We start from the raw sequence: 13,514 nt of genomic DNA, 5'->3' as shown, positions 1-13,514 counted from the left end.
AACGTGTCGGATCACATCGTAAAAATTCACTGGTTAAATGACTCAACAATTCACACATATTTCAATACAAATCAAACTTTCACAGTATAAAAACGTCTGAGAGTGCAGATTATAATAAGACTCCTGTCAGTGGCTTTAAATCCTTATGTAGGATAAAAGTAGCATTATCAGCCATTACGTCTTTAGTTCAAAGTGAATGAATTGGGTCATTAATGTCATTTAAATACACACTAACCCTGCTGATGTGTCTCTTCAGGGATATCTATGACCTGACAAACATGGAGGCCTGAATTTCCTCATAGTAGGTCAACAGCAAAAAACTGGCATACAGTAAAATATCAGGAAGAGTCCAGATCCAGGGAAAGAGGCAGATTTAGTTAAATATATGTTTGAAAATAATCAGTAATAGGGTGATATGTTTTTTTGTCAATGGTATAAAATATTGTATAATAATAAACAGGCAGCCGTGTTGTTCCAGTCACGAGTTACATTACTATAACATTACCAGGAAGTGCTGTTATTATATGCTGTTTATTATATATTATAACACAGCACTGTCCCATGGTAGAGCTTTCTATGTTTAGGATGGACTTTGCACAGTTTCTTGATATCTTAATGTTTTTTGTCTTTTTCTGTCGAGTGACTAACAGTAGAAACAGTTTAGTCACTGTAACTATGCGACTGTAATGTACAGGCGTTCTGCATTAAACCTTTCTGTATTTTAGTAAATGCGTAAAGTAAATCTGCTTAAGTATTAGTTCAATATAAATAAAACTACTTTCCCTTCTACTTGAGTAAAAGTACTTGCTTTTGAGTGGATTTAGTATCCAAAGTTAAAGTATCGATCCTTCAGAACTATATTTTAATAATGGATGCAGTTCAGCGTTCCGTTCCCGCACACATCAGACTTTTATAAGGCAAGTTTATGTATTTTCACAAAGTGAACTCCACACACACTCTCACCAGAACCATAGGAGTTACGCTTGTTCGCTCCCCACAGCCTCTCATTTAACAAAATGTACTGTATGGGTTTTCTTCAAAATAGAGAGGAACGGCACGTTTATCTAAAATGTAAAAGTAAGATACAGTATTAAGCATTAAAATATACTGACAAAAGTTTTTCAACATTTAAATACTTTTTTGAAGTTCCTTACTTAAGAACAGTAACAAAATACAACCCAATTCCAAAGAAAAGTTGGATTGCTGTTTAAAATGTAAATAAAAACATAATCTCATAAATCCATATTTTATTCATAATAAAAAGATTTGTCTGGCTACAGAACAGCTTCCCCCTATTGCCTCGGTTTATTTTAACTGAGCCTAGTTTTTTTTGAAGAAGGCTATGTTTCTGAATCATGCTCACATATGGCTTCTTCTTTGCATAATTGATGAGTCCATGCAGTGATTTTCATTAAAGAATCATGTTGGAAAAACATGTCTCAATAGCAACAACACACAATGTAACCAGTTTTTTTTATACATTTATAGTAGCACATTTAATTATTTGATTAGAATTAAAACGAGACTTTCAGTGTTGAGCAGGAAATTACCATATTAATACAGAGCATACATTTCCATGCTGGTTCAATGCAGTTCAATTTAATTCGGTAAATTTTTATTTGTGTAGCTTTTAAGCTTTTAACAGTGGTCATTGTATCAAAGCAGCTTATGCAAATAAAGATTATACAGTTCTATAATAAAATGTATAAATTTGGGGCCTACAAGTTTGTTCATTATCATTTTAAGTTTGTCCCTTATGAACAAGCCAGTGGTGACTGTGGTAAAGTGAAAAACTCCCTGAGATGGTATGAGGAAGAAACCTTGAGAAGAACCAGACTCAAAATGGAACCCATCTTCATCTGGGTGGCACCAAATGTCCATTTATTACAGTTTCATCATTGTTGAAATTTACTGTTCAGTGATGTGGCCTGGTTCTAATAAACAGTTATTTGTAGTGTCTGAGATTATTTATGCAAAATGATCATGAAACATCTTATTATGCATGTAAAGAAGTAAAGATATTGTAAAACTATACATCTATGAATGATGGCAAACTGAACATAATTGATAGACAAACACTGATAAATTGGTGTTGCATGATTCCTGAGAATCATGCAATGTCATGTTTTCTTTCATCTGGTGTTTAAGGGTCAGAGTTGCTTGAGCTTGTACTGTGCTCTTCTTCTTCTTCTTTATTTTCTTTTTCTAGTTCTTATCTAGAATCTAACATGTAGAAGCAGCATACACTAAGCAAGTAAAGCAGGGAGTTAAGGGCAGTCAAAACAACCACAACTATCAGTCTAGTCTTAGGCCAGAGTCTCAGTGTATCAGTCTCATCCTGGCATGACCCAGTGCAGCCGATTTGACCCTGGCTGACTTGGACTACAGGCCAGCAGGCACTCAAGTACATGACACCAGCAAACAGATTAAATCCTTTCACCCATATTTTGAAATGTTTGTTTGTGTTTGTTCTGAAACGCACAGTGTATGATGCCGATGAATGTGTATATGAAGCAGGTGCAATACACAGCCAGGCTCCATATCACAGCTGGGTGGTCTTCGAATGACACGCTATTGGCGAGGAAGAAAAAGATGGCACTTGCCGTGTACGTCTGAGACACCTGTAACAGACCTGGTCCAGAGGCCATATAGCATTCCGACTTGATCAGCATGATCCAAACTTTCACCAGGTGCCCCAGCGAAGCCACACAGGAGAAGATCTCGGCAACTATGCAGTGGCTGTAGAACTCGTTGTTTTCCTGCCCTTTTAAAAAGTAGTCCGGAAAAACGATTGACGCGTTAAGACAGAACAATGCTGCATAAATGGAGATTGTTATGTGAAGATTGCACCAAAAAATATCGTCCTGACACACTTGAGGAACATGAACATCTCTATCAGTAGGATCGGAAGACTGCTCATGAGGCTGAAGGTCCAGCAAAACACGCACAATACACTGACTTCTCCATTCCATCTGCGACTCCATGTTATGAGGGCAAAGAATACACAAGATGATAGCAGAGCAGCTATATGTGCCGTGTGGGTATACACCATGATCCAACAGCAAAATGGAACAATCGATGAAGGTCGGATCAGTGTGCTTAGAGTTAATTCAGGTGTATTATGATTCTTCCACGGAAAAGCTTCACACTATGCATACAAGATAGCATTGTTTAAATTAAACCTGGAAGATTTTTTTGCTGTAAAGAAAAAGCATACAAAGCAATTATGTGCCTGGATTAAATGGCTAGTGTATTTTTGTCGCATAGCCTACACATTATCCTAAAACAAGCTAATAGCAACAAAATGCAAAACCTAATTATATGCGTTGCGGCCAGACACAAGCTGCACAATACTATAGTTATATTTTATATAGTTTTATAAGATTATTTATATATCATAATCATATTCTTTTATTATGTGTGAATGAATTATAGACTACACTGTACTGTATTGCAAACATGGTTTAATATGAAACAATAAAATGATGTTAAATCAGAAGAACTTTTACTTTCTTAAGTGTGAAAGGGTATTGTTTCATCGTGTTCCTTATTTTTTTGTTTTTGCTTGCAAGTGTATTTAATTAACAAACAAAAACACTCTTCATTAGTCTATCAAAACTGAGTTTAATTAAGCATTTTGTGTATTTTCAATTTATCCCGGTACCTATAGCACTCTTTCCGGAGTTTTACAAACTGTGAAGATGTTTGTTTGATATATATTTATATTAATGAGTGCTTCAAGGGATTTTTAAGGGACAGGCTAATCGTGTTCTATATGGCAAATCTTAAACATTGTAGGTGAGATAAACTTCATTTAGTTGTTAGCTAAATTTAATTGAATTGATAAAGAACTTTTTTAAGCAATTATTGGAGTTACAGTCCCTTTTTTAAGGACTGAAATGGCAATACCCGTTCTTCTCTGCTCTTCTCATATATACAGCTTTTTGATCTTAATGTCTTAATGTTCATTTGTCCATTTTAACAATAAATTACACAATACATTTTCACATGTCACAAAAGTAGACATTCAGAGCTATCAGCTATTTAAACATGCAATCGAACAGCCAACTGGGTAACTAGAAACATCTTTAGCCACCTGTTCCAATATTTTTGAACAGTTTAAAATTAATGGATTTAATTAAAAAGCTTTGATGTTCTAAGTTGATTAAACATGTACATGTAATTACCAGTAAATGAAAGCTTCCAGTCTGTTGTTTCATCTTTTTTTTATCTGCACCTCCCATGTGTGTACATGAAATACAAAAGAACCTGCCTTACTGTTCCAATACTTTTGAAGAGGATTATTTGGCTTAATTACAATGATAAAACAAGTTATTACAAGTATACAAGAACTTTTTAATGATGAAGGACTCTTTTTGGTGACAGGAATTCTTATCCTTTTCTACCTTTCGGTTTGTATATTAATAAGTCAATCTGGTTGGAGGATTAAGTTATTCCTTTTCCATAGCTGTGGGACTGCCTTTCTTTACTTTTGCTTCCTATATCTCCATTCATTTTATTCAGTCGATGACTATAATGTAGTAAAAGCACTACAATATTACATACTGAAACATATTACAGATATCTCTGATAAGCTTTCCTTCATTTTAAGGACATTACATTAGCTTAAGAATGTTTTAAAAGACACTAAGGCTAAGTTTGTTTAGGAATACTCACTTTTTTGCAGGCGAGGTTTGAGAAGTCAGGTTTCCCCAATCTGGACTTTTTAGTCCCCACCCATAACTAGCAATATAACACTTCTACATCATATGATCTCCTCTCCACCCAGTGTAATTAAATAAAAGAAAATCACAGCAATAACACTGTCTAATGTAATAATGCATCAATTTTGAATCATGTTTTGGATGAAAGATCAGAGGTAGAATATATGTTTGCTGTTATAAAACCCTCCACAAGTGTGTTAGTAAAGTCAGGTTCTGATAGTTGAGGTGAGGAGGTCTGAGGTGCGGGCAGTATTCGCATTTATCCCAAAGCATTACATTTTCCCTTCACTTCAACTAGGACACTGTATGTAAAGCATAGCAATGCCTATGTGCACAAAGCCAGCTTCATGAAGTTCTTGAGTGGCCTGCTATAGAGCTGTGATCTCAACCCTATTGAACACCTTTGGGATGATTATGAATGTTGACTGCACCCCAGGCCTTCTCACCTCACCTACATCAGTGCCTGAATTTACTAAAACCATTGTGGCTGATGAAGACAAATGTCCACAAGCACACTCTTAAATGTAGTGGAACATCTTTCCAGAAGATGTGGAGCAAATCATAAAAGCAAAATTGGGACTAAATGTGGAATGTGATGCTTAAAAAGCACATACCACACTTATGACAAGGTGTCTGCAAACTTTGGAAATATAGTATATGTTGGTCTGCAAACAGTTTGAAATGAAAATGAAAGAAACACACACACACACACACACACACACACACACACACACACACACACACACACACACACACACACATCGATTTGGCAATCCAAATGCAAAACTTTATGACAGTTATATATTTAATTATATAATTGGAGCAACGGGCAACAAGTTAAAATGTGACATTTCAATTCACTTAACACTGAAACAAACAAGACCCTACTGAAAAAAAGAAATATTCTGAATACATTTATGGTGGTGTGTAATGGTAGTGTAAATGATAGAGTTGTCTCTAATACTATTTGAAATCTTATTTAATATTATTCTAACGGTGATCATTTGTATATTAAAGGCACGATATGTTTTCTGTTGGCACTTTGTAGTAACCCGAAACGGAGCCTTTCGGGAAAATGAGGAAACTCGTTGAAATCCCATTATTAAGGTCCATTACAGTAAGGAAACCATAAAAACGTTTCTAATCCTAATGTGTTGTTTTTCCCAGCAGGGTAGTGCATAGGATGAAAAGAAAAATTTTTATTCAGTCACTGAATACTGGTTATTAAGCACAAAACTTGTGTTTATGATAATTATTATAGGTACAGGGTTCTGACAGCACAGCGATGTGTAAATCTCTCACATAAAGGTAACAGTGAAAAAAAAGCAACATTGTGAGGCAAAGATATATGACAAGAGATAGATATAGATTTTTGCATTAAAACAGCACAAATACACAAAGGCACAGTTAATCATGTGGATCTTTCACATAAAGGCAACAGTGGTTGACAGTGGTAGGCAATTCACCAATAATTAATTAGATCACGATATTTCAAGGTTTACAACAATACGTCGGAAAATATGCGGTGACATCCAGAAAGGAACAAATGCTGGGAATTATCAATCATTAACAATCATTTTAGTAACATTCTCGCTAGGCAATTCCTGCTAGCTGGAGCGCAGATCAAATCTGAGAAACTGGCTTAGTTGTGGCATTCAACATCATTTTGGCAATATGTGGTGTTTTTTGTTTAAAAAATCTGCCAGGAAAAGGCACCAATGTATATTGACTAGAAATGAGGTGTGACTGACTTGCTAGAGGTGCCTAGCTAGCAGCCTAATGGCACGCTAGTAACAAGGTAAACTAGCCTGCTTATGCCAGATTTCTAGCTTCATATATTGAAGCTGTACTATTAGAAGTAAGCTAAATAGCACTGATATTTCTTATTAAATTAATTATTTTTTAGTTAGATTGAAATCACAACACGTTGCCAGATTTACGGATTTACTGAAAATGTGTCTCAGATATATGTTTTTTCCTTCACAAGCTTGAGAAGCTTTTATATCTACAGCTTTCTTGGACTGAAATAAAAATAACACAAACATTACAAACATTATTTAAATTTATCAGCAGATATGTTTTTTAATAACCATCCAATGTCTTGTTTTTATTTTCTTTCCCTATTTTTGGCCAAATTTACACTCAGATGCCATCATTCCAATTCGTTTTATTGAGGAAATTTAGTGATATGGAAATTGACTACTGATCCCTAACATCCCTTTTTTTGAAAAGATAAAACATTCACTAATTCTTCTTGTCATTTCAACCTTTCAAGTACGGACAAACACGAGACGTGCTGAGTACACAAGGTCTGCCAAATAGAGCAGGAAGTTAAGGCCTGTCAGAACAGCTATGATCACTAGTTTATCCCAGCTGCATGGTTCCTGATAGTAACCACAATCTTGTGGCCTTCGAGACTGTCTGTTGTATTTACTATCGAACTGAAACACGGGCCAGATGATGGTAGCGCTGAGGTACATCGCAACGGCCAAAAATGCGTAAGCAGAGAGGAAACGGGCGAACGGGAACGGAAGGAAGCCGGTACACTCTCCGACGCACATCACTACAATTGCGGCGGATATGATGAAACAGATACAGTACACAGCCATGCACCACTTCAACCCCGGGTGATGTTCGTACGACACGGGATTACTGATAAACACAAAAATAACACTGGCTACGAAGGTCTCGCAGACTTTCAGGAGGCCGGGCACTGTCGCCATGTAGGCAGCCACTTCACCAGGCCGTGCCCGCGTCATGCTCACCTCCACTAGGTACGCCACTGTAGCCAGGCAGGAGAAAACAGTGCTGACGATCCTGTAATCACGTGTATCACTGTTATAGCCAGAGTGGGTATTCTTTAGGAAGTACATTGGGAAGATGATGGAAGCGGAAAGGCACAGTAGACCCGCATAGCATGCCAGTGTGATAGGAAAGTTGGTCCATGAGACAGGCATCCGCGCTTGAAGGCTCATGATTTCCACGAGTAGCACCAACAGTGTGCCCACGAAGCTAAACACCCAGCAGAACATGCACCAGTCAAACATGCCGCCATGTGCATACGCCCCGTGAGCAGCTACGCTGAACGCCACACATGTGAACACCAGCGCAGCCAGACGGGACCACATCAGGCGTGAGGTCTGCAGCACTACCAAAGGCATGATTGGAAATGGATAATGATTTCTTTCAAGCAATAAGATTTAATCAAATGAGTTGGCTCAATGCTCCAATAGTGTGCAGAGTGGAAATCATAAAGGCCTTTCACTGATTGGTGCAGGAAAACATGCCTGGTCTTCCTAGTTCTTGGAAACCTGCAATCCAAAAAAAAGACAACAAGATCAACATTAAGTAATAAATCTGTGGTCAATTATAAGTCACATAGGTGTTTATACAATTACCATTCAAGTAGACTTAATTCAAGCATGTACAAGATCAGCTCAAGGCTTTGACTGAGGAACCACATTGGAGATCATCAATGACCCCAATCATCCAAATAACTATTTGTTCAGTCTGAGAAAATCTGTTACTGTTTTTGTTATTGTCATACTACATTTCACTTCAAGTTGTATTCTGTATATAACTATGTTTGTGAACATTTTACAAATCCTGCAAAATTAGAAGAACGAGGAAGCTGCTTTAAAGCTACTTTAAAACAATCAGTATTGTATAAAGTGCTATATAAATAAAGGTGACTTGACTTCTTACTTTCAGGTTCACCAACATTAACATTTGAGGGCCAACATGACACACGTCTGTTGAACCGTGATATTTTATAGAATATCAAAGGAAGGGGGAGGGGTTTTTAGTGATGACGCTGGCTGGAATGTGTTTACATTACACTGAGATTGGATCACAATGTGCCCTCGACTACCTCTGCCTAGGATCCAGGACAGGCTGATAGGATAACATTCTGATCAAAAGCACATTTACACCTTTCTCTTCCCTTGTGCACGTGTACAACATCTGGATACAGGTCACGTGGTAATGCCAAGTGTAAACGCAGCCTTAGATTGGTCACTTCAGTACTTGTTTTGTGCACAGTTTCATGTGCACCCTCACGGTGGAGAGCAAGAATATGCCAGGCGTATTGACCAAACAGGGCGCTAGGGGGTGCCATATCACCAGTTTGAAATTTTTTATACTAATGATCATTAATATTATTGAATAAACTTAGTTGTGTTTTACCTTTTTATGTCTGGGAAAGGTTTAGGATAAAATGCTTAATATATTAGGGTACTTCCTGTAATGTCTTACAACCCAGAGGAATAGGAAGGAAAACTGTAGACTACGAGTAGAGTAGTAATGAATATATTTTCTTTAATAATATTAATTATTTTATTTTATTACAAAATGAATAAATAAAAATACAAATAAAACCTTTAAAAATCTTTATGAAAAGTTATAGATCAACAAGTATTTTTCCTTTTAGAAGCCAATCAGCAACTAAGGCTACACGATTTGGGGAAAATGTCATGTTTGCGAATATTGTGGTCAATATTGCGATGAATCTCGACTGGACAAAACTGACTAAAGTTTTTGTGTGTTTTTCAGTAATTAATTAAGCTAGTTTGTAAGTGTAGGTCTCCTAAATTAGACTTAAGACGGTTTATTTTTTAGTTTATTAACTCGAACATGGTTTCTTTACCCATAAAAGCCTATAATAAGTTTAATAAGTTCAACTACTGGAACCAGCTGCTAACTACTAAAAAAACTCTGACCCTGTGATAAGATAAGCACTGAATCATCGCAGAAACCATGTGCACTAACAAACACCACTTCACACACCCTATATCCTGAGATGGAGAAGCCTTTTTTTTATCCTGCTTTCATCTGTATGACTAGTAGCCATGGACTTCCACTTTAATTTGTCTCTTAATTGTGGTTTAAAAAGTTACTATGCGCAAACACACCATCTTTATGACAGAGCTGTTCATATTTACACCTGAACTTCCTCTCAAACGTTGCACAACTCGGTGAGAGTCATGAACATGTCAGTGCAGTGCAGTGCAGTGTCACTTCCTCTTTGAGCCTGGAATGAGTAACTCGTGATGTTGAGAATCTATCTGAGCCCTATCAAATGCGGTGGAACGGACGAACCCAATCTAGGAATTGATAATTAGACAATTAAATAAATGTCATTATGGTGTAGAATCACAGCAGAGATGTTTACAGCTGAGTGGGTCGCTACACTACAGGTAGCTTAATACAGGGTACTGATTATGTACAGTCTACAATTGGGCTTTAAGGTCTAATTATGTATACTGATGATGTTTCTCTCCATTAAACAAAAAAACAACTGGATCCATGAGGGTTTGTAAAGTAGCCTGTAAGCAGCTGTGACACCTTTTATATACTTATTTGTAGCTTACATTTATACCTTCATATTACTTCTTTACTGAGCAACTCAAGAACTTTGAGGATGGTTTTGAATTGTAATTAATATCTAGAGTCTACCACAATGGGTCAGGACCACAGGTTGCAGTTAATCACAGCACAACAACAATACAATGATGGAACTGAAACAAATGGAGATTCGGATGAGGATGGGTTGCGTTTTGAGTCTGTTTTTAGTCTGGTTCATCTCAAGGATTCTTCCCTGTGCCATCTCAGGTAGTTTTTCTTCGCCATAGTTGCCACTGGCTCGCTCATTAGGGACAAACTTCCAATCATAAGGAACAAACTTGCAGATTCTTTATAACTGCTTTATCTCTGTATCTCTGCTTCGAGACATTCATTGAACTTCAACTTCATTGAATTTAACTTCTGAAGATTGCAAGCAAGTCATTCTCTTAGTTCATCAGCGATCTCCTGCTCTTTTTACATTTTGTTATTACTCATATATTGTAAAGGCCCTGAGATGATTTATCGACTTCAAAAGACTCATTTTTTAGGTTTCCATGAACTCCAAAAGAATGTGCACCATAGTCAAAAGTTGACCTTAATCACAGTCAGTTTTAATACCATACTCAGGCTGAATATTGTATTCTGATTGGCTGGCTGGGGAGTGTTCAAACCACAGGAAATGCCTCTTCATTTATTCATCACTCTATATTAATGCACTTCCGTATAAACAACTGTAGCCATAGAAACATGGTGTTGCAGTTGCCTAGAGAGAGACATAGATTGTAAACATTTCCTACTGAACTTAACGACCTAAGTGGGTGATTTTTTTTCCCCGAGATGTTTGACTTCTATAGTGAATACGGAAAATTTTGATAACGGCGCAAGACAAGTGAGAGTCAAAGTGGGAACTGTAAAGGACACAAGGAATTAACATCCAGCTTGATTATTAGTACAGACATCACCATAAAATCCACACATGCACAATCCACAATCTTTCTCTCTCACATCCTACTAATTCAATTTCATTTATTAAAATATGAACGACCTGAGTTTTAACTATGAGTACGATTTAGAGCGGGCAGGATAACAACCTGTAGATAAGACTTATACCTTGATTTATACAACTTTATAACCGCTTTATTTATGTAAAGCTGCTCTGAGACAATGTCCATTGTCCAAAAGCACTCTACAAATGAATTGAGCTGAGGATGGGGTTGTCCGGTGATAAGATGGAATTCTAATAGGAAGGAAATGGCTTTAAATCCCATCACCACCAAGCAGCCACTGCTGGGCCCTTGAGCAAGGCCCTTAATCGTCAATTAATTAGATGTATAATTGAGATAACTGTACTGTAAGTCACTCTGGATAAGGGGATCTGCCAAATGCCATAAATGTAAATTGGAAAAAAAAAAAAAGCGAATGCTGTAACTTAATGACTCTGGAATAAATGGAATGAGACATGCATCTGGTGGGTATTCAGTCTTCCATATCCTGCATTACATGCAATTCAATTCAATGTATATTTGCCAGACAGAATATTTGACAGTTCAGTGGTTAAAGCTCTAGGATGCTGATCAAATGAATAGGATACTGATCAGCATCACCAAAACGACATGGTTCAGCCCCTTGAACAAGGCCCTAAACTCTTTCTCTTTCAACGGTGATGCATAATGGCAGACCCCAACCTCCTAACAAGCTTTGTATATGCAAAAAAAAAAACGATTGATAACATTTAAAGGATGCTTCTTTACTCAGGACCTTCTTTAACGTAAACCATAAAAAATATTAATAATTTCATGTGCACCTTTTTCTTTATCTTGGTTTGTTAGTGTGTGCATGGATGATGAGATTGAAAGCGGATGTGGTGAAGGTGTGGCTGAAAAAGCAGGGTCATGTGTGTGTGTGTGTGTGTGTGTGTGTGTGTGTGTGTGTGTGTGTGTGTGTGTGTGTGTGTGTGTGTGTGTGTGTGTGTGTGTGTGTGTGCGAGACCCGGGTGTGGTTGATGCACAGAGGTCCTGCGATAAAACCAGAAACCATAAAACTGTTTCATTTGGCTATTCAAATTTAGTAGAATAGGTGTGTGTGTGTGTGTGTGTGTGTGTGTGTGTGTGTGTGTGTGTGTGTGTGTGTGTGTGTTGAAATGTTTCATTCCTAAAGCTGATACTCATGCGCCTCCCTGTGTAACGGTGACAGCAGTTACAGTAAAAGTTTTTCTCACCCTTTCTTTGATATAAAAAAAAATCCAGAAAAAGCACAAAAAAGACAAAATAGGACAGAAAAAAAAGATAAATCTTACCCCCTTTTCCGTCAGCCTTTCTTCTCTAGTGGCCTTTTCTTCAGCAGGAGATCGGTGTGGTATGTGAGAGAAGATATTTTCCCCCAGACTCTGCTGCTCTGCTTCTCTTCCTTTCCAGGACTGTTAGAGGTCCACGCCCAGTAAGACCAAATTAGGTTTGCGCGCACACACTCACACACACTCACACACAAACGAGAGCACTTCTGCTCTGTGCCATTTCTCTTCCTAAGACATGTTTGGATAAGTCATGACCCTGTGCATTACCTCTGTATTTCACATGTAGTGGTGAAATCTGCATTCTCATTGCTCAGAAGGTATTGATCCATCTTCTGCAGAAGCAGATCTGACGTCACTCCGTGCTTCAAGTGTTTTCTTTTCAACTAGTATTTTATTAATGGATGGTGAGGGGGGATGGTAGTTTCCATGTTTGACTCACACCTCTGGGGCTGGGGGGATTTTGGTTTGATGCCTCCTGTTTTCTCCTAATGCTTTGGGGGTTTCCTCGGGATACTCAGGTTTCATCCTATAGTCTGAGGACATTTGTTGTAGATTCGTGATTTTTAAGTGGTAGTGTTTGAATGATTGTGGAGCCCCAGTTTCCTTGGGAAAGGATCCAGGATTCTGACATTTAAGAGAGAGATATGTGCATTTGCTTTTTTTTAATGGTAATGAAGATTGACTTTGACCAAACAAAAATATTTAATAATATTCCAGATCACTTATTGAGTTGTACAAGAAGTAGGTTCCCTAGTTTGTGTGACTTCTTCTTATCAAAAACGTTTCGAGACTAATGGTGCTATTCTGATCACGTGTGTTACCACTGCGATGTCATCATGGACAGCAAGTTAAACCTAAGAGCAAATGTGAAATTCTGTGTGAAACTGGGCAAATCTGCCACAGAGACGTTTCACATGACATACGTTTGACATCATTTTGAGTGGCACCTGTGCTTCAAGAGCTTAAGAACAACACTAGAAGAGGACAAGAGATCAGGAAGAACTTTAACATGCTCAATTTCCCAAAATAATGCCTGAAACCGTTCAGCAACTTGTGCATGATGATCATCGGAGAACAATCCATGTGATCTCACTTCCGAATCAACCATACTCACCAGATTTGGCTCCTGCGGACTTCGCCCTCTTCCTGAACAT

The 13,514-nt window shown here is 37.6% G+C and overlaps 1 protein-coding gene and 1 pseudogene across 2 annotated transcripts; both read right to left on the bottom strand.

The window, feature by feature from the left end:
- Window positions 1-2,183: 2,183 nt before the first annotated feature.
- On the bottom strand, window positions 2,184-3,152 carry LOC310726883 (myeloid-associated differentiation marker homolog; annotated as a pseudogene). The gene has a single exon. The product of its transcript is annotated as a myeloid-associated differentiation marker homolog (transcript).
- A 2,359-nt stretch (window positions 3,153-5,511) lies between these two features.
- Window positions 5,512-12,703, bottom strand: myadma (myeloid associated differentiation marker a). Its single transcript, XM_083542927.1, has 2 exons — window positions 12,364-12,703; window positions 5,512-8,035 (listed from the first exon to the last, which is right to left on the bottom strand). The coding sequence occupies exon 2, from the start codon at window positions 7,883-7,885 to the stop codon at window positions 6,995-6,997; it is 891 nt and encodes a 296-aa protein (XP_083399053.1). The 5' UTR covers window positions 7,886-8,035; window positions 12,364-12,703; the 3' UTR covers window positions 5,512-6,994.
- Between the last annotated feature and the right edge of the window lie 811 nt (window positions 12,704-13,514).

The sequence above is a fragment of the Silurus aristotelis genome (assembly GCF_946808225.1).
Source record: "Silurus aristotelis genome assembly, chromosome: 5".
Lineage (NCBI taxonomy): Eukaryota > Metazoa > Chordata > Actinopteri > Siluriformes > Siluridae > Silurus > Silurus aristotelis.
The sequence above is the reverse complement of the archived record's forward strand: the minus strand, read 5'-3'. Positions and strand labels throughout refer to the sequence as shown.